The following is a 21,533-nucleotide window of genomic DNA, read 5'->3' on the forward strand; positions in this document are numbered from 1 at the left end:
TCTTTCAGATCTTTGATGGGAAGCATGGAACAGAGATAAAGCAATCTATTAACTCAGTAATCGCTGCCTACAGGATATGGCTTGGCCTTACCAACTCCGTGAGCTGGAGTCACCAACTGTGCTAAACGCATTCTGTAAAACTTGGTCAGCTTTGCAGTCACTGGTGCTTTGTCAGAGGACTCGGTTGCAGTGGAGATTAGTGAAGATTAGCTACTAGCATTTAATTGCATTTAACTGCATTTAATAGCGTTTAATTGCTCTGCCCCAAGTGAGCCTAATATAGGGAAGTTGGAGTTGATGTCGGTGCAGGTGATTTTGCAGCCTGGTGGGTAGAACTGGAAGTTAGCACTGCAGCCGGTCCTGATCTCGATTCCCGATAATATAGGAAAGGGAGGGCTTAAAGTCCCTAATAAAGGCTGTTCTACTGTGATCACGCTGGAGAAGTTTGTTCTCTGGTCAGTGGTAGGAGTGCCGTTGTCTGATGAGCTGCCTCCCCCCTCTAGCGGCAATAAACCAAATACAAAATCCAGCTACAGCGGCATGGTTATTCTCTTAAAAAGCCAGGAGTTTCATTAGAAGTGTCTCCTGGTTAACCAAGAGAAGGTGCTTGGCCACTGGTTAATCTTTTCTGTGACGGCTATTGTTTCTGTCTTCTTAGCGTTCTGATGTTTGGTTTCACATGAATAGTTACAGGGCTGGGAGGCTTCCCCTGGGGGGATCTATAGGGCCATGGTGGGGGGGACAGGGAGGGATTCATAGCAGGGATCCATGAGGGTTCTATAGGAGTTCTCTGTCTCTCAAAGCCAAAAAGGAAGCCTAGGGAAAGCTATGTATTCTCTTTGCTTTCTGCAATAAAACAAAATTCAGATAAAACAAGGCCTGTTGGAAAGCAAGATCCCGGCTTACAGTCTTACTGGTTGTGGAGTCCAGGTGGATCTTCTTGGAATGGGAGCCTGTGGTTTCTTGACAGCCCTTTGTGACACCCCACCTCCTGGTCTGAGATCCCGGCTTTCTCCAGAGCTACATCCGTATTCCAGGATGCCTGAGAGCAGGCACCAGGGAGGCAGTACGCAGATGGAGTGTTAGGTGGGAAAGCCAGGAGCGAGAGCAATGCCGGTGGCACCGTTGCAGAGCTCTGTGTGTGTAGAAGATGCTCAGCACCAGCTTTCTGTCCTGGCTCCTTGGCTGTGGGAGCAGGGGCTGCACATTCGCCCTCTGTGAGCTGTGCTCCAGGACGCCCGAGAGCGGGCACCAGAGAGAAGAGGCAGTATGCGGGTGGAGTTTTAGGTGGCAAAGCGAGGGCGGATCGCCATGATGCGTCAGCCTCAGCACAGGCAGCCTGGCTGCTTCCGGGGCTCCACTAAGTGCCCTTTCAGTACTTTCCTGGAGCTAAACATGGTGGTTCTATGTCCTGGTATTTACTTCTGAGGTCCAAGAACACTGACCTCATACCATTGGCCACAGCCCATCAATCTAGGCTGTCCAGATCCCCCTGCAGAGCCTTCCTGTCCTTCAGCACATCAACACTCCCAGCCAACCTGGTGTCATCTGCAAATGTACTGAGGGTGCCCTCGAGCTCCTCATCCAGCTCATCAGTGAAGATATTGAACAACACTGGCCGTAACACCGAGCCCTGAGGGACACCACTAGTGACCGGTCGCCAACTAGATGTGATGCCATTTGCTACCACTCTTCAGGCTCGGCCATCCAGCCAGTTTCCAACCCAGCAAAGAATCCTCCTATCCAGGCCATGAGCAGCCACTTTCTCCAGGAGAATGCTGTGTCAAATGCTTTACTAAAGCCCAGATACACAACGTCCACAGCCTTTCCCTCATCAACCTTATAGCTGGATGAGATCAGGCTGGTCAAGCAGGACCTGCCCTTCATGAACCCATGCTAACTGGCCTGATCCCTCCGTTTTTCTGCACATGCTTTATGATCTTGCTTAGGATCATCTGCTCCATGACCTTTGCGGGCACTGGGCTCAGGGTGACAGACCTGTAGTTCCCAGGGTCTTCCTTCCTGCCCTGTTTATAGAGAGGCATCACATTGGCCAACTTCCAATCCTTGGGGACCTGCCCACTAGACCAGGGCTGCTGACAGATGGAGAGTGGCTTAGCAAACTCCTCTGCCATCTCCTTCAGCACTGTTGCATGTAACCCATCCGGCCCCATAGACTTGTATAGATCTAAGTGGAGCAGGAGGTGACTAAACATTTCTCCCTGAATTATGGGGACTTCAATCAGCTCCCCATTTCTGCCATCCAGCTCAGGGAACTGAGTACCCTGAGGATGGCTGGTGTGACTTTTAAAGACTGACTCAAGATTTTCCTAATGCATCAGGCAAGATTTTCCTAATGCATCCGTTGCCATTGCTTGTGACTGGCAGGAGAGATGAGAAAACTAGGACAGTTGAAGACCGTTCTGGGGGAGCCTCTGGGGAGCTCCTAGAGGCTTCTAAATCCTCTGGGGCGCTTAGACTGTTTGAGATGCTTCCAGGGGATCAGCTGGCAGGGGGGGCTCCTCTCATCATCCACTCAGGAACCTTCCTGAGGCCTTCACCCCTTGGCAGGACCTCTAGCACCCTGGGCTGGGCGCCTGGCCCCCAGGACACTACAGGACCACTGCAGTCCCCTCGGCACTCCTCCAGAGGTGTTTGTTACGCCCCAGAGCCTTCTGCTGCTCATCTAGCCTTCTGTGGAGCCCTCTTGTCCCCTGTGCACCCCTCTGAGCCATGCATGGAGACCGAGGTACTTGGTTGTTCCTCTGGCCCCTCGAGGACCGCTGCAGTCACCATCTAGCCCCCTTAGCACCTCTGTTCTCTGCTTGAAAATCTTCCTTAGCCCATCGTGGTGCAGGGAAGTGGCGACGTGGCAACAGCTGATGCTGAAGCCCCACCGGGGTACCTAGAGACTCACAGGATGGCCGGAACTGGGACCACCCTTCCTGTGCCCTATCCTTGCTGCCTGTCACCTGCACATCTCAGGGACACCACGGGTTTAGGCTTGTTGGTGAAGCTTTATTAAAAGAGAACCGTTTTCCCAAGACGGGCTCTGCACCGCTGCCGGCTCAGCAGGACTAGAAGTGCAGTGATCGCAGGCTCCACCTTGATTTTTGCCTCAGCCTTGGAGAGCGCAGTATGAGGAAGTTCTGATGCGCCAGGGAACGGATGGCAGGATCGCTGTCGTCCAGCATCGTCTCAAGGGCTGTGGCCAAAAGAAACAGAGCTGAGATGAACCCCTGTGCCTGCAGAGGCCCCCCGGTACCCCCCCAGACCGCGCTCGCTCCTCACCTCCGCAGATCCGCAGCAGCATCACTGGCTTTAGGCCCCTGAAGGACCGCGCAGCCAGCCCTAGGCACAGAACTTCGTCAGCCCTCTGCTCCCCAGCACGCTCCCAGCAGCACAGCCCTGCAGCTCTGCTGAGCAGCCCCAGCAGGGCTCACCCCAGGGAAGACCAGTAGCCCAGGGGCATGGGACTGCAGGGGGCAGCCGGGGATCTGGCAGCCATAGAGCTAGTCCTCGCTGCCAGGGCAGCGGCAGGGACTGGGGCCAGGCTGCCAAAACAGGGACCCCGCGGGGCTGTGGCTCACCGATGAACCTCACGGCTGCCTCTCGCAAGGGGGCCTGAGGGTTTTCCAGGTACAGCATGCTCTGATATAAGTATTCCTCAGCTCTTCTCCTGTTCTGCACCACCTGGAACGAGCACAAGGGGAAGGGGAGGCCACAGAGCCCCCCGACTTAGCTGGAGCGGTCCCTTCTCCCAGCGCCTCCCTTTCCCCTTGCCCCCCGAGGCCATTCCTGTCTCCCAGGCAGGAGCCCTGTGGGACTGAGGTTGAGAGCGAGCCATGGGCAGAGGAGTTCAGGAGGTGCTGAGGGACGCAGGGAGGTGAGAGGGACCTGGAGAAGAGACACAGCTGCAGAGCCCACAGCCCAGACACGGGCGACACACCCTCATCCAGCCTGGGCGCTGGGGCTTGGGGTTGTCCTCACCAAGCACTCTCCGATCCTCCACGGCTGCCACGTCTTCAAAAGGTGTTCAAGCTCTTTCCACTCAAGGAGCTTTGCTGCAGCAAGGAGGGCTTCCCCGGAGGCCTGCAGGACAGCAGAAGCTGGGAAGTGGCACCACGGCCTGGGGAAGGACACCTGGCATCCCCCTCCTCTTGGCTTTGCTCCTGGGGTGATCCTGCCCTTAGGAAGCTGGGACGTGCCCTGGCCCACCCATCCGAGGCACAGCCCTGGGGGACAGGGATCAGGGTTCAAAGCCCTGGCATTCCGCACCCGCAGGGGCAGCTGAGAAGCCTGAAGGGACACACGTATTCAGTCCTCAGTTGCCATGGGCTGCTGCTGAGCCCTGCTGGACGAGGTAGGGCAGGTGATGGAAATGTCCGTGCCAGCTTCTCTGCCCCTGCTCGTGCTGGTTCGGCAGGGACCCTTCCCATGGGCTGCGCTGGAGGAGGGCTGCCAGCAGCCCTTGCCCCTGATGCCCAGGCCACCTGCGTGGTGTCAGCACACCCTTCTCTACGTCAGTGGGCAGCCCTGAAATCTGTACCTTGGCCACGCTGCCAGTCTGGTCGCTCATGTGAAAGAAGAGCGGGACCAGAAACGACCATGTGCTGCTCCTCATCTTCGTCTTGTCATTCTCCGCCACTGATTCCAACAGGCTTCTGAAGAGGCAGATGGAGAACTCTCGCAGCTGGCTGGACTCCTGGTGGCAAGGAGGAAAGGTGGGCTCCAGCAACAGCGGCTCCCTGCCCGTGCTGAGCAGGGCGTCACAATGGCTGATGTGTGGGGGGGAAGCTCTGGGGTCGAATTCTGCAGCAAGGAGAAGCTGGCTGGGATGCAAAGCCCAGGAACCATCCCACAAGAGCCCAGGGAGCAGCTCCTGCTCCCACCGCTGCCCGCAGGGCTGGGCTGAAGGGCAGCGGTCATTGCAGGGTGCCCATCTGCAGCGCTCTGTCTCCCCCAGCAGCCTTACTTCATCAAAGAGGGGCAGGAGGTCCCTAGCCAGCTCCACAGCAATGGCGCTGGTCTCCTTCCTCAGCAGGTGACTCAGCACACTTCTGAAAACCAGCAGGACCTTCAGCTTGATCTCTTCATCGCCATACTTGATCAAAACCATGATGCGTGGAAGGAGGACCTTCATTTTTCTTGCCTGTAGGAAAGACGGAGGTTCCTTGTGCAACTGTGAAAGACCACCCTGAAAAATCGCTCTGGTCACGGAGGAGCAGCCTCCTGTCTGGCTTCCTGGCTGGTGGTGGCACCAGAGTCTCTGTGGCAGCCTCCTGGCAGGTGCTGGCTATGGGCACACTGATGGGGATGAGCTGAGAGCAGGAAAGCAAAGACTGCTTGGCCCCTTCTCAGGCACCCCCTTCTCCTCCAGGCCCGAAGGGGCAGACCCCTTGGTAACCCTCCATCCTGGAAAGCTGCCCAGGCAGCCACCAGGCCCCAGCGTGGCAGGGAGGGCGTTCAGAGCAGCCACCCCACCGCATGACCCGCTGCCCCGGGCCCCACTGAAAGCAGGGCTCCCCATGACAACACCCTGCTCACCAGGTCAGGCGTCTCTGACAAAGTGATGAAGTTGCTGAGCAACAGGGAGACCGTCGCCAGGCTTAGATGGCTCAGGTACCTCTCAGCTTGGGACACATCATCCTTTGCCTGAAACTCCCTGGAGGCCGTCGGCTGAAACAAACGCAGCAGTGAGATGCTGGCAGAGCTTGCGGGGCTTGCTGAAGGCGATCAAGGTCCTTTGTGGTAACTCACAGCCAAGCCAAGGATGGAGAAGTCCTCTGCGTTCTGAGGTTTCGTGAGCAGCTCCGCGAAGATCTCCTCCACAGCCTCGGGCATGGAAAGCATCAGGTCCCACATGGCCGCGCCAGCGCTGCAAGCCAGAGTGCTGAGTCAGCAGTGCTGTGCCACAGCAGCATGGCTGGGCAAGCCCCGCAGAACGCAGCCCATGCCCCTCGTTTGGGATGCCCTGGGCAGGCAGGAGAGGGTGGTGGTGCTCCCCGTGGGGCAGGGAGGAGCGTGGTGGCGGGGCTCTGGGCTGGCTTGGCCAGCTTTGGCTGCTGCGGGCCTGGCTGACCCACCAGGGCTGGAAAGCACATGGGATGGAGGGCGCTGATCCTCAGGGAAGTCCTGCAATATTCCTTGAGCCTGGCAGCCAGAGAGTCTCTGGGTCCTTCTCCCCACAGAGGACAAACCCTCCAGGCTGTCAGGGCTGGTACCTGTCTCCTGGTGAGGAGAGCTTCAGCAGGTTGACGACCACGAGCGTGGGGTAACAGGTAGACAGCACCAGAAGCAGTGACATCACGCTCTGTCGGGCTGACTCCACCTTGATGCATTCCAGGTTTTCATAGATGTACCTCATGATCTTTGGCACCTGAAGGAGACCCAGGTGACGATGGCGCTGCCACTGGGGTGCAACCATTCCCTCAGCTGCCCTTCCCATCTCTCTCTGCTGCCCGAAGGTGGCTTCAGGTGCCCAAGACATCTTCTGGGTTTGGGAGGGAGGGAGAAGGGCCGACAGGGCTGAAGGACATGCCAATCCAGCCACAGGCCACTCACATCTGCCAGCCAGAAGCGAGGGTCTTTCACGACTGCATCCAGAATGTTTCTTGCCCCCTGATTGTCACAGGTGTTGGAGCTTCCCAGTGCTTTGATGGCCATGCGGACAACGTCTGTCTTTTCTGGAGGATGGAGGTAGTTTGCAAACAGCTATGGGAGGAAGCAAGGAGCGAAGACGTCACACCGAGCGCCCTGACGGTGCTGCTCAGCTGGGCAGCGCGAGCAGCCCTGGTGCGAGAGGCCCAGCAGTGCTGGTGCCAGTGCCCACAGGAGAGCTGGCAGCAGGGGCTGCAGTCGCTGCACGGGTGAGGATGAGGAGAGGGGGCCCCCGGGGTGCAGGAGGAAGGTTGGGCTCATGGGCACCGTGTGCTGGCGCTACGAAGAGCCAGGGCTTGCTGGTGGCCAGGAGGGCTGGAGTTGCAGCTGGGACACTGGAGCGCAGCCCTCACATCGTCTCTGCTCGGGGACAGCAGGAACTGTCCCACCAGGGACAGTGAGGCCACACCAGCCCCGCTGGTTGTGGATGCCTTTGCTCACAGACGTGCCCTCTTGATGCCACAGAAAAGAGTGCCGGCAAGGGGGCGAGCTCATTACCAGAAGAAAGTCTTTGGTGGTGGGTGCATGCAGCAAGGAGTTGCCATCAGGTTTGCAATCGAGCTTTACTTCTTCATCCTCTGTCCGTAACCTGCCTAAACACAAGGGAAACCCCGAAGAGTCAGTAAGACACAGCAGCTTTGCCTCAAGCTTACCAAACCGCCCCGAGACCTGCCTGCAAGATGGCAGGACTCAAGGGTTGAGGAGATTTCTGGCAGTTGTCAGGAAGAGCTTCTTGCTACAGGCACTGGAGGGACCAGCCAGGGTGATGCACAGGGGGATCTGCTCTTCACTAACAAGGAAAAGCTGGCTTTGGGACATGGGAGTCAGGGGTAGCTTCGGCTGTGGGGACCACAGAACAGCAGGGTTTAAGATGCTGAAAGGAGGGAGGAAGGCGAGCAGCAGAAGACAGGTCCTGGCCTTGAGGAGAGCGCCTGGCTTCCGCAGCAAAATGGCAGCTGGGGTGCTAGAGCAAGAAGCTGTGAGGGGCAAAGGAGGTCAGGAAGAGAAACAGACCTATCAGGGGACTGCTGTGTGCAGAGGGATGAAGCCCACTACAACTTCTCTTACTTTTTTGCCTCTGGACAAACTCGTACAAGCAAATAAGAGTATCCAGAGCTTGAAAGCCTGTCACTTCTTCAGAAGATCGTAGAATCATGACACGACCCAGCAGCTGTCCGAAGATTGGGATCGGGAAGTCTCCACAGCAGATAGGGCCATACATGTCTTTTCCATAGTCGAACCAGTCCTGGGTGAGGAAGGCAGGACAGCAGAAAGCTAAGTGGTGCCCAAGCCCTGAAGCCAAGAGTGTGCCCAGGGCTGGATTCCTGGTGAGCCAGAGCTTTGCAGGACCCCGTCTCCCAGAGCAGCTTGCTGGGCAGCAGCCCCACGTGGGGAGAGCTGCTGGCTGCTCTGGTGTGCAGGGAGGGGGAGATGCTCTGACTGGAGGCTGCCTGGTCCATACCTCCAGTGTGACATTTTCGGAGAGGTGAGAGGTCAGGATCAAAATCCTCCCCATGGCCCTCTCCCGCACAGCTTGTCTCTCAGAGTAGGTGAAGTCCAGCAGAACCTGGGGAGAGAGAAGCTGCTGGTGTGCTCTGGGAGCAGACACGCGCTGCTGCAGAAACGGCACCGCTCAGCGCTTGGCCTGGACTTGCACTTTCCATCAAGGCTTCCTCCAATCTTGAGCAAAGCCTGTAGCGAGGTTCCTGCCCCTCGCAGGCTTGGGACAACTGCTCCAGGCCAACCTTGTGGCCGGGCAGTTAGGCAAATGCCACCCTCTGCAGCCACCGTGCTCCAGAAGGGCCTGGTGGGCAGCCACTGGTTACCCAAGGGAGGCGGGCACCCTCCCTGCAGTGCGCTCTCTGCATGGCACAGGTGTGGGGACCATCCACTCAAGCAAGAGCGGACATGCCCCTTCCCCAGGGGGAGGAACAGCCCCTGCAAATCCCACTCGGCACATGCCAGACCTTCAAGATACTCTGCAGCCCCTCGCTGACTCTCGAGGAGTGAAAGCCGCGCACAATGTTCACCAGCATGTTGTCCATGGCGCTCAGGGTCTGCAAGGAGGAAAAAGAGTTGCGGCAGTGATTCTGCTGTCTCCCCCATGCCCAGGGGATTGACGTGAACTCGAGCACCGAGGGAAGACTCCTGCCCTGCCTCGTGGTGCCCAGGAGAAACCCGGGGCAGGCAATCTGCTGCAGGCAGAGCAGCCCGTAGCACTGGATGTGGCCAGGCCCACAGGGAGGGGACAAAGGGATGAGGGTGGGAAAGCAAAGCTGAGCCCTCGCACTGCCTTGGATCTCTGGTCATATCGCAGCACGGAGTGGCCAAGGAGCAGCCTGGAGGGACTGTGGCTTCCTGTAGCTCTCCTCGCACTTACCCAGGTATAGAGGACAGGGTCCGGGCACCTCAGTTTCGGATTTGAAGGGAGGCAGAACACACTCCTGAAGCAGGTTTCTAGGAGGCTTTTCTCTTGGCCCATCAGCACTTTCTCCACTGAGCTGCAAGGAGAGAGGGGGCCAGTCGGACACCGGTGCTGGGAACAGTGCCTTGAGGCCTCGGGCAGGTGGACATGGAGCTCTGGAGCAGGGGTCCTCAGGAAGGATGTGCAGGTACCTCATTTCTCCTATGGCATCCATGGCAAGCTGCCTCACTGCTGTGGTCAGTTGGTCCATGGGCTCCTGTACCAGCAGCATCTATAGAGCACAACGGGGCTAAGGGACCCGGCAGCTGCCAGCACCCAGTGCCACTAGCACTGCCCTCACTGGGTGGTGGTGCCGGGGGCCTTGCCCCCTTCCCCAGAGCGGCCGGGTGTCCCCTCACCTTGATGTTATCTATGAGCCGGCATTCGTGGCAGAAGACATCCAGGCCATTTTGCATGTCATAGAGCCTGGCGGTTTTAAACACGCAGCAGATGCTCTCAAGAAAGCCAAACTTCTGGCGCAAGTTCTGGCAGCCGGGGGGAACAGAGACACAAACGGGGAGCGTGAGAGGGGCCACACATGGCCTGCGGGACCGGAGCCTCGGGGTGCAGTGCCATGTGGGAGCCCTGGGAGAAGCCAGCACCCAAGAGCAGCCCGGCAGCAGAGCCCCTGTCAGGAGACACCGGCAGAGCCGTGTTCAGAATGGCCGCTGTTACCTTTACTTGGCTGTTGGCAAAGGCCTCAATGCAGTCCATGTTTTTCCGCTCCAGTTTGTACAAAGGTAACTTGGAGGCAGCTAACAGAGGAGGAGGAGAGCAGGGGGGGCTGTTGACATGCTCTGGTGGCAGGAGAGCAGAGGAAGGCAGGCTGCCCTCTGCCCGAGCCCGTGCCCGCTGCCCTGGCGCAGTCTTCCCTGCGTGCATCATGTCCCCCACGCGCAGGACCCCTGCTGCCAGCGTGCCACAGAGCTGGGTGCGCTCGCTGCCCCCAGACCAACAGGGTCCCTCACTCACCAGTTCTCAACGGCGGGACCGTGGACTCTGGTGGGGACTTGTTCTCCTGGGGATCCCCATCCTCCTGCCGGGCCAACCCGGGGTTGCTGGGGAAGCTCTCTGCCATCCTATGAGCCAGACAAAAGGGGTAAGGGTGGGGAAGGGGAAAGCCGCCAGGGGTTCCTCACCAGCTCCCTGCTCCTGCCCTGTCCCATCACTGTTATGCCGGACACTGCCCAAGGACCAGGGAGCTGAGCCCCAAGGCCAGCACCAGCCCCTCTCACTGCCCAGGCAGCCTTGAAACCCTTCACACCAAAGAACAGCTCCAGTTTCCGAGACAGCCAGGGCTGCAGCATCCGGAGGAGCTGTGGGTGTCTCTGGAGCAGGGATCCCTAGGTAGAGATTGGAAGCCCCCCATGACTTTGGAGCTATCATGCAGGGTTGCTGCACCCGGGTGATGCTGGCGTTGGCAGTGTGGAAGGTCCCTTCTCTTGGTCGCTGCCCAATGATGCCGCAGGTGCTGCTCTGGGAAGTTCTCAGGGTTGTCTCCCCAAAGCGACTGCCGTAGGGGAGTCACTGCATGCAATATAAGCAGCGAGAGCAGCAATATCACAGTGCGTGGCTGGTGATGTCACAGTGCATCCAGCACAGTGCACCAGCCCCGCTGCCTGCCCAGGGGACCAGGAGCTCAGCCCCGAGGCCAGCACCAGCCCCAATAGATTGGCCATGTCAACCTGGTATGAGACCAACATAAGCAACTCAGACCGCCAGGCCCCACTTTCAACAGCAGGAGCCTCCAGCATGAGCCCAATTCACTGGCAGAGACTTTTCTGCCACAATTAGTCTAACATCCTTGACAGTCAAGACTGCGGTTGCTGATACACATCCCATAGCAAAAGGTGTTGGTTAAACCACAGCAGCTGAAGATGTTAAAATGCATTCTCAGCTCTAGCATAGAGGGTTCAAATGCCAAGGCACATGCAACCTGGCACAGACCTCAACTGTAACAGCACTCAACAGAAAGCTCTGGAAAGCACTGGACTCACGAAGCCACTAAATCTGTTTCAATTCTTTGCCCATCTGGATTAAGGACCCCAAGCTACATATTAGACCATGAATCGAGACTTTCCACTTATCTCCAATGCCACAGACTTCGGTAACGGCGCTACGGGACCCGCGATGCAGGTGAAGCTGTGCGGGGCGGCCGGCGGGCGGCTCAGGGGGGACCTTATCGCTCTCTACAACTACCTGAAAGGAGGCTGTGGTGAGGTGAGGTTGGTCTCTTCTCCCAAGTAACAAGTGATAGGATAATAGATAACGGCCTCAAGCTGTTTAGACTGGATACTAGGAAAAAATTCTTTACTGAAAAGGGTGCTCAGGCATTGGAACAGGCTGCCCAGGGCAGTGCTGGAGTCACTGTCCCTGGAAAGTGTTCAGAAACTGTGTAGGTGAGGCCCTCAGTGACATGGTTTCCTGGTGGCCTTGGCAGTGCTGGGGGAACGGTTGGACTTGATGATCTTAAAGATCATTTCCAACCTAGTTGATTCTATGCTTCTATGCTTCTAAATAAGGTTGTGTCAAGACATAAACTTCGGTACCAGATTGTTGCCTCAGGAAGCCCCTAAATTTTCCTTGTTTGCTGATCAGCTCTGGCTGCAGAGGTGCTGGGGGCGAAGCAGGAGCCTTGTGTGTGCAGGAGCTGCTGCTGTGAGAGGTGCTGAGAAGGTGTGAGGGCAGGAGCAGCCCCTGGGCAGTGCAGCTGCTGGTGCTGTCACTGGTAGCCCTGTGCCGAGCATTGCAGAAGGCGCCACGCGAGCTGTTGGGTTCCAGCGATGGAAGCCCTCCAGGCTCTGCAGAAGGCAGCAGTGTCCCTCACGGATCCCCCCAATGCCCAAATCCCCCTTGAGCCCCCAAATCCCCTCTGAACCCCCAAATTCTTCCCAACACATCTCCACCCTCGGAGAACATTGCTCACCCAAGAGACACTCAGGGAGCCCTGGGACAGATGCACTCCCCCATTTTCAGCACATGGGAGGTCCCCTAAGATAATCTGCCCCCCAACCTCCTAATGTCCTTTGAACCCCCAAATCCCTCAGAACCTCCAACTTCCCCCCATTTATGGCAACGGGGCTACATGGGGCATCCAGTGAGATTCAGTTGCTCTGGAATGGACGTACCTGCCATTTTCGGGAGAGGGCAAATCCCCCAAATAACTGTGGTGCCACTCTGAGTAGTTTTGGGGACCAGCCTGAACCCACAAAGTCTCTCCAGGTCCCCCAAAACTCCCCCAAACCCAAAGCCTGCAGCTCCAAAGCCTCCCTGGCTCAGCACAGTGGGAAAGAGCCCCCTAAAACAGAGGCACCCCGAAAAGGGGGGTCCCCCCAGCACCCGCCCTGGGGGGTTCCCTAAAATGCTCTGGACCCCCAAATCCACTGGGGGGACCCCAAAATGGCACTGGCAGCCCCAAAGTGCCCCCTAGACTCACAGGTGTTCAGTAGTGAATTCAGGGGGTCAGAGGGGATGGACCTGCCAAAAGGGGCACCCCAATAAAGAGGCACCCCAAAACCACGCTGCCTCCCCCCAAAGGGCCCTGGAGGCACCCAAAGCAATAGTGGTGCCCCCCAAATTCCTGGGATACCCCCAGATCTCCTTGAAACACCACAAGAGCAGGCAGGACCCTGAAATGGGGGGCCTGGAGAACCCCCAAAGTGATCCACACCCCCCCATTTCCACGGGCCCCCCCAAATGAACCCGGGGACCCAAAATCCTGGAGGGGTCCCACCAAACACCCCCGCCCCCAACTGGGGGTGCCCCAGAAAAGCTGCTCCCCCCCCCAAAGCCACCAGCCGCAAATGCTTTTGGTTGCCCCCAACCCCCTACCCCATGGGGCACCCCAAACCCCACCCCCCCACAGTATCAGGGAGCCGACGGGCACCCCAGAGTGGGGGATCCCTAATTTGCGGTGTTCCCCCAAGAGAGCACCAGCAAGGAGGCAGGGTAGGGGTGAGCAGGAGCACCTGCAGCAGGCACTGGAGCACTGGGAGGGACTGGGAGCACTGGGCTATTGAAACCCCAGCAGTATCCGGGGCCATAGTGGCCTATATTGGTCTGTACCAGCGCATACTGGTCTGTACTGGTCCGCACTGGGATGTGCGCAGCCCCAGCAGCTGGGAGGCCCATACTTGTGCTTACTGGTCTGTATTGAGCTATTGAAACCCCAGCAATGTCTCGGGCCTTAGTGGCCTGTGTTGGCCTGTACTGGTCTTTACTGGTGTGTCCTGGTGCCGGGCCCAGCAGCGGCTGCGGGAGGTGACTCTGGTGGCTCAAGCACCTGCAGCAGAGCAGGGAGAGGCGGGGACTGGGGGGCTCTGAGGGGTCCCTGGGGTGATGGGTGAGGCAGGGGGTGCGCAGGGGGTTCCCCTGCTTCGGGGGGCGGGGGTCTAGAGGGGTTTGGAAGCCCTGGGAGGGGTCCTGGGTGCTAGGGTGTCACTGGAAGGGGGAGAGCTCCTGTCCTGGCACCTTTACAGTGGCAGCAGGGAGTGGACTCAGAGGCAGGTGCTGCATGAGAGAGTTCATAGAAGCAGGAACGTGTAGCCCCTGCTGCCGCAGCAAAGAGGCCAGGACAGGGTCAGCTGGGAACTCAGCACCAGCAGCTGCTCGCTCAGCACCCGGGTGGCGTGGGCAGGAGAACGGGAACAATGTAAAACCATGGGTGGAGGTGAGAACAGGTCAGGGACTGAAATCCAGCACAATGTAATATTAGTATTATTGTTATTAATAAGAATGGAAACAACAAGGGGAGAGAGATGGAACCAAAAGGGGAAAGAAAGCACCAAGAGCCAGCAGTGATGCCCAATACAAGTGCTCAGCACCTACTGAGCAACACCCAGCCCGACCCGTCCCTTCTGGGTGACTCCCCCGTTTCTATCCTGGGCATGCCGTGCTGTGGGATGGAATACCCCTTTGGCTAGTTCGGGTCAGGAGTCCTGTCTCTGCTTCCTCCCGGCTTCCCGTGCTCGTCCTCACTGCAGGGCACTGAAAAGTCCTTGCTCGGGGTGCTACTGAGCAACAATTAAAGCATCGGTGTGTTACCAGCGTTGTTCTCAGCCTGCAGCCACAGCACTGCTGCTAGGGAGGAAAACCGTGTTACAGCTGAAACCAGAACACCGGGGAGCACCCGCTGCTCTCCCCTTGGCTTGCACCGGCCTCAGACACCCCCTTTCTTCCCTTGGCCAGCGCAGAAACGTGCACTCCACCCATGCAGCTCTCCCCATCTCTGCTGCAGCGCAGGGACAGGCAGAAGGTGGCGGCAGCGGCAGCACCCACAGCTAGAAGCAAGCAAACGCCGCGGGGGGGAGTGTAACAGCGCTGGAGATGCTCGGTTAAAGAAAAGAAGTGGCTGGAGGCGGACACGGCCCGCGGGGACAGGAGCCACCGGCACCCACCCGCCTCACGGCGGCGGCACCGACACCCCGACCCGGCGCCTGCGCACGGCGTGCCCCGCGCGGGGGAGCGCCGCGAACGCCCCGGGATGCGCTGGGAAGCGCCGGGGCCGCGCCGAACCCCCGGAGTTCCCCGGCCGGGCCGAGCCGAGCCGGGCCGGGCCGAGCCCCCGCGGCTCCCGGGCCGAGCCCCCGCGGTTCCTGAGCCGAGCCGGGCCGAGCCCCCGCGGTTCCTGGGCCGAGCCGGGCCGGGCCGAGCCGAGCCGAGCCGGGCCGGGCCGAGCCGAGCCGGGCCGAGCCCCCGCGGTTCCCGGGCCGAACCGAGCCGAGCCGAGCCCCCGCGGTTCCCGAGCCGAGCTGGGCCGAGCCCTCGCAGTTCCCCGGCTGAGCCAGGCCGAGCCGAGCCGAGCCGAGCCGAGCCGAGCCGAGCCGAGCCGAGCCGAGCCGAGCCGAGCCGAGCCGAGCCGAGCCGAACCCCCGCGCTTCCCCAGCCCCGCCGCTATCTCTTTAAGGCGGGGCGGTGGTTGTTTCCAGCCGTTGCGTCATCCGCCCGCGTGACCCGCCGCGCGGGGCCCCAAGGGGCCGCTCCGCCCCGCCTTCCCTCTCCCATTGGCTCGCACTACCCTGCGCGTCACGGCGCGGTGCGTTCTCGTTGGCTGCGGCCGGCGGGAGCGTTGCGTCAGGGCCCTTAAAAGGGGCGCGGGGCGGCGGGCGCGGGGCAGCGCGGAACGATGCGGGCGAGGATGAGCGGGTGGCAGCGCTCGGGACGGGGCCGCGGCGGGACGGGGCCGCGCAGGGAGGCGCTGCCGGTACCGACTGGGGCTGGGGGGCAGCGCCTCGCCCGGGGTGACCCGCAGGTGGGAGCGGGGGGCCCCGCGGGGCGCGGGTACCGCTGACCCCGCCGCGCTCTGTCCGCAGGCATCCAGGAAGAGGTGCGTCCTTGTCGACCACCACACCTGAGAGCAGGTAAGGGTGGAGGCAGCGCCCTGGGGCTGTGCGACCGGTCTCCCCCGGAGCAGAGAGTCCTGGCTTCAACCGTCCCTTCTTCTCCGTGCCCCGCACAGACCGGCCCGCACGCAGGTGACGATGGCAGCCGAGGGGTTGCCTGCGGGGGACCCCCTCACGGCCCCATCCGGCTGGGAGCTGGAGGCCTGGTACCAGGACCTGCAGGAGGTGCTGGCGGCAGCGGAGTCCAGCGGACCCCCCCCGCCCTGGGGGCCCGAGCAGGTGAGGGGCCGGCAGCGGCCTGTGCAGGGGGAGCGCGGGCGCAGGGGGCACCGACACCCGGCGCTGGTGCCCGCTCTGTCCCTGCAGGCAGAGCTGTGCGGCACGGAGGGGGCTGGCGGGGGCCCAGAGGGCTGCGGGCTGGACGCTGCCCTGGCCGCGGAGCTGCTGGAGCTGCTGGGGCCGGAGAGCAGAGCCGGCCCCGAGCCAGCGCCGCCGGGCGCAGCCTCTGGCCGCAGCTCCCCGCCCCAGGAGGAGGCGGCCACTGCCCGGCGCGGGGTGAAGCGGAAGCGGTGCGGTAGCACCGGGGCGAGCGGGGAACGAGCCAAGCGCCGGGAACACGCCGACGAGCAGCGGGTGCTGGAGCTGACGGCCCACAACGAGCAGCTCCGGGCAGAGATCCAGCGGCTCAGCACCGAGGTGCAGCACACGCGGGCAGCCCTCATCGACCGCATCGTGAACCTCCGCCGGGCTTAGGCAATGCTGCCCCACAGCCGGTGGGGCGAGAACTCTGCTGCCCCTGCGGACCTGGGGGGCAGCCATGAACTGGAGGGGCACTGCCCCGCTGGCACAGACTAACGCTGTGGGATGGGCACCGTGTCCATGCATGATTGTATAGGTTTTGCATTTTATTACAGACACAAACCACCGGCCCTTGTGGTCTCTGGGTAGCACTAGGGCTGCTCCCAGCGCTGAGGAGCCTGGTGCTACTTCTTCTGCTTCCCCTTGGGCACAGAGACTTCAGGGCTTTTGCCCTCTGCTAGTGCCAACTGCTTCTTCAGCTCCAGCAGTTTGGCCACCTCCATGTCGATCTGGGCCTTCTCTGCCTTGTTGGCCTTCAGCTGTCGAACGTGGTTGCCCTGGGGCAGATCATGGGGAAGCAATGAGGGCTTGGGGAGGTACAGACAAGACAGGGCCACCCCCCTGCCCCCTGCTCACCTGCCTGGCCACCTCCTGTGTCAGCTCCTGGAGCCGCTGGGAGTCAATGGGCGCCATGAGGGTCTCGGGGGCTGGAGGAGGTTGCGAGGCTGAGGGTGTCTGTTTGGCCTGTGGAAGGACAGCACTAGGTGTGAGCCCTGGCCCCAGCTCTCAGGGGCAGAGCTCTGCACCCAGCTCCCCTCGTGCTGGAGAGGGGAGGTTGCTGCAGCACCCCTGAGGCAGTGCCAGGGCATTACCTGGGGCTCTACAGCAAGATCTTCAGGCTGGGAAAGGAGAGACAGCGAATGAGGAAGGGACAGAAAGCAGAGGCAGAGGACAGAAAGCAGAGGCAGGTGAGTGGAGACCCCCACTCACCTGCCCTCCCCCAAAGCGTCTGCGCAGGGCTTCAACCCGGTCGTTCTCCAGCTTCTGGAAAAGGGGGCTCACCTGCAGCCAGGAGGGAGAGGGAGTCACCTTATAGAGCCACTGCCCCTGGTCCCCCCACCACACTGCCCAGGGGGGGCACAGCCTGCCCTCCCCACCACCTACAGTGCCCACACGGTGCCCGGGCGGCAGCGTGCAGGTGAAGTCGTGGCTCAGGACGAAGCTGTCCGGGGGGATGCAGAGCTGCCCCTGGATGGCCAAGCTGACACTGGGCATGTAGGGCTGCAGCATGACAGCCAGCAGGGAAGCCATGTTCACAGCCACACCAGTCACGGTACCTGCGTGCTGCCTGTGGGGCAGGAAACCCTCTGTCAAGGCCAGCTCCCAGCCCGCCTCCCAGCCCTCCATCTTTCCTCCTACCTGTCCTTTTCGTCCCCCTTGATCCGCTTCCAGGGCTCATTCACCTGGATGTACTGGTTGCCGTGGCGAGAGATGCTGAGGATACATCTCAGAGCTTCCCGGATGCTGGGGGAGAGGGAGGGATCAGCGGCTGCTCTAGGGCAGAGCTCTGCCCTCCCACCCTTGCAGCCCTGGCTCCAGGGTTCCAGCCACCCACCGGACTTTCTCCAGCAGCTGGTGGTACTGGCGCAGCTCCAGAGTGACACGGGCCAAGAGCCGCTTGTCATCGGGCGTCAGGACCATGTTGGGGACGGTGCCACCGAAGAACTTGCACACAAACATGCCAGCTCTGCGGACAGAGGCAAAGCAGGTGTCAGCACAGCCTGGGGACAGAGACAGGCCCCGCCACGGCCTGGCTGTCCCAGAACCTGTTGATGAAGTTGCCCAGGTTGTTCAGCAGCTCCGAGTTGTTCTTGAGCATGAGGTCGCTCCAGGAGAAGGCGCTGTCCTGCCCCTCAGGCCGCAGGTACAGCAGGTAGAAGCGCCAGATGTCCGCAGGGATGCCGGTGTCCTTGGCCATGTCCCCAAACACTCCCACACCCCGGCTCTTGGAAAACTTCCCGTCCTCGTAGTTCAGATACTCTGGGGACGGCAGCAGAGACCCCACCATGGGGCACAAGTATGGACCCAGCCCCACAGCTCAGGGAGATGCTGTCAGAGTGCTCACAGCGAGCTCAGAGGGCTGACAAGGCAAGGAGGGCAAGCGTGGTTCTTGTGCCTGTGCAGCACAGGGAAAAGCGCGGAGACCCCCAGTGACCCTCCGGTACCTGTAGCAATGAGGTGGTTCACCAGGGTGTAGTTGTCATCAGCACCCAGGAGCGAGCAGGGGAATATGACGCTGTGGAATGGAACATTGTCTTTGGCCATGAAGTTGTAGAGCTCAACCTGATGGGTAGCAGCGGAGGGACACATCAGTGGTGTCCAGCTCTGTCCCTACCTCCACCCCGCAGCAGCGCCAGGCTCCTACCTGCTGTGGGTTCTTCCACCACCTCTCCCACTGGTCGGTGTAGTTGGCTGTAATGGATAAGTACCCAATGGGTGCATCAAACCACACGTAAAAGACCTGGGGGGAGAGAGTGACAGGTTGAGCATGGGGGCCCCCGAGCAGGGCACCTGGGACAGGCACCGCAACCGAGGGGCCAGGCTGGAGCCACCTTGTCACGGAAGCCATCGAGGGGCACCGGTGTGCCCCACTTGAGGTCGCGAGTGATGCAGCGCGGTTTGAGCCCATCCCGGATCCAGGAGCGGGTGATGTAGCGAGCATTGGCCGTCCAGTCGCCTGTGGCCCAGGACTGCTCCAGCCAGGCCTCCAGCCGCTCCTCCAGCTGGGTTGGGGGAGCACACAGGGGTGGGCAGTGGTACCAGGGGTGCCCCAGCCCCTCTGCACTCCCCCAGGGATGAGGCTCACCTTGGGGAGGTCCAGGAAGAGGTGCTGAGTGGGCTTCACTGTGGGGACACCCCTGCAGAGTTTGCACTGCGGGTTCTGTCGGCAGAAACACAGGTTGGAGGAAGCCCAGGGCAAGGCTGTGGGAGTCTCAGGCAGAGCAGGGGGAGGGTTGTGGGGTGGTCCCCAGAGGGCTCCTGTCCCACCTTCAGCTCCACAGCATTGATGAGTTTGCCACACTTATCACACTGGTCCCCGCGGGCCTCCTCGTAGCTGCAGAAGGGGCAAGTGCCCTCCACGAAGCGGTCGGCCAGGAACCGCTGGCAGCCCTCGCACCGCAGCTGCTCCACCGTGTCCTGCAGCAGGAACCCACGCGCCAGCAGGCGCTGGAAGATGTCCTGGGCAATCCTGAGACAGGAGAGAAAGAGGAGGGGGGCAGCCCCCCATCAGCCAAGGAGCACAAAGCACACCCTCAGCCAGGCACAATGGGGCTCCCCCCAGCATTGGCCCCTCCATGCGAGCCCCTCACGTGGTCTGGCTCGGTGTGGTGGTGCGGCCGAAACAGTCGAAGGAGATGTCAAACCAGCGGTAGATGTCGGCGTGGATGGTGTGGTACTTATTGCAGATCTCCTGCGGCGTCAGCCCCTCTTCCACTGCCTTGGTCTCGGTGGCGGTGCCGTACTCGTCCGTGCCGCACACATAGAGCGTGTTCCAGTTCCGCAGGCGGCAGTACCTGTGCAGGCAGGGGCCTGTGACACCAGTGCAGGTGTTGGGGGGCACTACAGCCCCCTATGGTGATCCCCAGGGAGCCTTCCCGCAGCCAAGTGTCACCTGGCAAAGGTGTCAGCGCTGAGGACGCAGCCAATGATGTTGCCAAGGTGGGGCACGTTGTTCACATAGGGCAGGGCGCTGGTGATCAGGACGTTCCTCATGCCCTCCACAGGCAGCCTGGCATGGGCAGGGCAGTCAGGGCAGGCACAGAGAGGCACAACAGGGCCACCCCAGCACAGCGTGGCATCAGCCTGGGACTGGCACATGTGGGGCAGCCAAGCCCTTGGTACTCACACAGGTTTCTGAGGCTGCCAGGGCTTGGGCAGCGCCGCAGCACCACGGGCCCAGGCGTCCGCAGCAGCTGCGATCTCCTCCTCTGTCAGGGCACGCTCGGAACCTTCTTCCTCCTGCAGGGAAAGCTGGTCCCAGTAAAGGTCTGTCAGCACCAGCCCCACGGGGGCCCATCCCTGGGCCAGGGCTGCACCTCGGGCTCGTTACTGGTGGCTCTCTGCATGGCCAGGCAGGGTGGAGGCTGCTTCTGCAGGTAGGACTTGAACTCCAGCAGCGCCTTGGGCATCAGGACAGAGTCGGCAGCATCCCTGCAAGCCTCCAAGAGCGTCATGCTCTGGAACCAGGTCCTCAGTGCCTGCAGCTCACCTTGGGAGGCGACGAGAGAGAGAGCAGGGTGATTCTTACAGCCATAGGAAGGCAAAAGATGCCCCCCCGCTCCGTTTCACTCTTACTTGGCAAGCTGTTCTCATCCTGGAGGATGGGGAACAAGGTGCCCCACACAACCACATCAGCCACTGACGGGGTGTCCTGTGCCAGAGCAGCAGTCAGCCCTTGAGACAGCCCCAATGCAGGCATGGGGCTGGCAGCAGCGAGTGCAGCTCCCCAAGGGACAAGGACCCAGCACATGGGGCTACCCCTGACCCTGTGCCACTCACCCCAGCAAGGAAGGCAGCGCCTCTCCTGGCCAAGCTCTGCTCGATGTGGGTCAGCAGCTTCCCCAGGCCCTGCGCCGCCTCCAGCGCCGTCCTGCCGAGCACCAGCCGAGCGTAGAGCGCGGCGGTGGCCGCGGGCTGCGACCGGGGACAGCGGGGTCAGGCGGGCCGGGCCCGGCGCGGGGGGGGAGCCGCCGGTGCCCGCGCACCCACCTGCAGCTCGGTCGCCTCCCACTCCAGCCACTGGTTGCTGAGGTCGGTGGGCTCGTCCCCGCGGGTCAGGAAGAAGAACCTGGACGGGGCGGGGGTGAAGGTGTGTGCGGGGGGAGCCGGAGCCCGCCGGGCCGCCCCCTCCCCCGCCCCCCGGTACTCACTGGCAGATGGCGTTGGGGGAGAAGAGGACGGTGCCGCTGTCCAGCTCCAGCGCCGGCGCCCACGGGGGCCTCAGCGGGGCCCGCGGCGGCTCTGCGGGAGACACGTGTCAGCGCGCCGCGGGGGGCCGGGCCCGCACCGGGGGTAGGGGGGGGCGCCGCGGCCGCTCTCACCGCTGGGTCCGCCCCACACGAGCTGCACCGGGGCGGCGGCGGCGCCGGCGGCCGCCAGCACCTTCAGCGCCGCGGGGCCGCGCACCGGGACCCGCAACTGCATGGCCGCGCGCGCGTGCGGGGAGCGCCGCGACCGCGCGGTGCCGCCCCGCCGCCGCTCTCGCGAGAGCCGCGGTCGCCATGGCGACGTGCGGGGACGGGGCCAGGAGCGCCGCGGGGCGGGCACCGGGGGGGGGTGTCTCTGCCCCCTTCCGCACCGCCCCGCACCGCGGCGCCGCCTGGCCCCGGCCCCTCGGGAGCCGTGTCCCCTCAGCCCGTGTCCGCAGCCCCGTGCCCCCCCACACCCCCCCGCCTTTGCACTCTCCTTCCCTCAACCCGCGTCCCCTC

At 61.5% G+C, this 21,533-nt stretch overlaps 3 protein-coding genes and 1 long non-coding RNA gene across 13 annotated transcripts; 2 read left to right on the forward strand and 2 right to left on the reverse strand.

The window, feature by feature from the left end:
* Positions 1–2,997: 2,997 nt before the first annotated feature.
* LOC115618744 lies at positions 2,998–10,433 on the reverse strand. 3 transcript variants are annotated; one of them, XM_030510614.1, is made up of 19 exons: positions 10,097–10,432; positions 9,800–9,879; positions 9,484–9,609; positions 9,277–9,356; positions 9,041–9,161; positions 8,628–8,717; positions 8,123–8,227; positions 7,729–7,906; positions 7,159–7,253; positions 6,565–6,714; positions 6,225–6,379; positions 5,761–5,878; positions 5,548–5,679; positions 4,976–5,152; positions 4,550–4,705; positions 3,991–4,092; positions 3,591–3,693; positions 3,292–3,351; positions 2,998–3,205 (listed from the first exon to the last, which is right to left on the reverse strand). In XM_030510614.1, the coding sequence occupies exons 1-19, from the start codon at positions 10,200–10,202 to the stop codon at positions 3,078–3,080; spliced, it is 2,262 nt and encodes a 753-aa protein (XP_030366474.1). In that variant the 5' UTR covers positions 10,203–10,432; the 3' UTR covers positions 2,998–3,077. The 3 variants fall into 3 exon arrangements, with proteins under 3 accessions (XP_030366474.1, XP_030366475.1, XP_030366476.1); XM_030510615.1 differs by lacking the exons at positions 2,998–3,205; positions 3,292–3,351 and having other exon boundaries at positions 3,612–3,897; positions 10,097–10,433; XM_030510616.1 differs by lacking the exons at positions 2,998–3,205; positions 3,292–3,351 and having other exon boundaries at positions 3,650–3,693; positions 3,950–4,092; positions 10,097–10,433.
* LOC115618768 lies at positions 6,289–17,901 on the forward strand. Its single transcript, XR_003994846.1, has 3 exons — positions 6,289–6,300; positions 9,734–9,754; positions 17,842–17,901. It is a non-coding gene; the product is annotated as an uncharacterized LOC115618768 (long non-coding RNA).
* Positions 13,824–16,395, forward strand: DDIT3 (DNA damage inducible transcript 3). 4 transcript variants are annotated; one of them, XM_030510659.1, is made up of 4 exons: positions 13,824–15,326; positions 15,436–15,483; positions 15,582–15,744; positions 15,832–16,395. In XM_030510659.1, exons 3-4 carry the CDS (start codon positions 15,604–15,606, stop codon positions 16,216–16,218), a joined length of 528 nt encoding a protein of 175 aa, XP_030366519.1. In that variant the 5' UTR covers positions 13,824–15,326; positions 15,436–15,483; positions 15,582–15,603; the 3' UTR covers positions 16,219–16,395. The 4 variants fall into 4 exon arrangements, with proteins under 4 accessions (XP_030366519.1, XP_030366520.1, XP_030366517.1 ...); XM_030510660.1 differs by having other exon boundaries at positions 13,824–15,483; XM_030510657.1 differs by having other exon boundaries at positions 15,582–16,395.
* Positions 16,350–21,304, reverse strand: MARS1 (methionyl-tRNA synthetase 1). Of its 5 annotated transcripts, none has more exons than XM_030510609.1 (22): positions 21,147–21,304; positions 20,976–21,066; positions 20,815–20,893; positions 20,605–20,739; positions 20,401–20,476; positions 20,142–20,314; positions 19,952–20,064; positions 19,718–19,834; positions 19,416–19,619; positions 19,093–19,294; positions 18,911–18,985; positions 18,657–18,827; positions 18,470–18,565; positions 18,270–18,387; positions 17,871–18,084; positions 17,660–17,791; positions 17,464–17,568; positions 17,209–17,392; positions 17,035–17,106; positions 16,917–16,943; positions 16,681–16,788; positions 16,350–16,601 (listed from the first exon to the last, which is right to left on the reverse strand). In XM_030510609.1, exons 1-22 carry the CDS (start codon positions 21,247–21,249, stop codon positions 16,449–16,451), a joined length of 2,748 nt encoding a protein of 915 aa, XP_030366469.1. In that variant the 5' UTR covers positions 21,250–21,304; the 3' UTR covers positions 16,350–16,448. The 5 variants fall into 5 exon arrangements, with proteins under 5 accessions (XP_030366469.1, XP_030366472.1, XP_030366470.1 ...); XM_030510612.1 differs by having other exon boundaries at positions 20,605–20,695; positions 21,147–21,240; XM_030510610.1 differs by lacking the exon at positions 16,917–16,943.
* Positions 21,305–21,533: the final 229 nt, after the last annotated feature.

This window comes from Strigops habroptila, chromosome 23 (genome assembly GCF_004027225.2).
Source record: "Strigops habroptila isolate Jane chromosome 23, bStrHab1.2.pri, whole genome shotgun sequence".
NCBI lineage: Eukaryota > Metazoa > Chordata > Aves > Psittaciformes > Psittacidae > Strigops > Strigops habroptila.

Excerpts from the sequence above, each read along its gene's own strand:
- LOC115618744 (XM_030510614.1), bottom strand. The coding sequence starts at position 10,202 with ATGGCAGAGAGCTTCCCCAGCAACCCCGGGTTGGCCCGGCAGGAGGAT. Across the intron at positions 8,228-8,627 it reads GGCTGCAGAGTATCTTGAAG|GTTCTGCTGGACTTCACCTA; the intron begins GTCTGGCATGTG and ends CTCTCTCCCCAG. Across the intron at positions 7,254-7,728 it reads GTTTGTCCAGAGGCAAAAAA|GCAGGTTACGGACAGAGGAT; the intron begins GTAAGAGAAGTT and ends CCTTGTGTTTAG.
- MARS1 (XM_030510607.1), bottom strand. The coding sequence starts at position 21,249 with ATGCAGTTGCGGGTCCCGGTGCGCGGCCCCGCGGCGCTGAAGGTGCTG. Across the intron at positions 20,315-20,400 it reads GGATGAGAACAGCTTGCCAA|GTGAGCTGCAGGCACTGAGG; the intron begins GTAAGAGTGAAA and ends TCGCCTCCCAAG. Across the intron at positions 19,620-19,717 it reads AGCGCTGACACCTTTGCCAG|GTACTGCCGCCTGCGGAACT; the intron begins GTGACACTTGGC and ends CTGCCTGCACAG.
- DDIT3 (XM_030510658.1), top strand. The coding sequence starts at position 15,604 with ATGGCAGCCGAGGGGTTGCCTGCGGGGGACCCCCTCACGGCCCCATCC.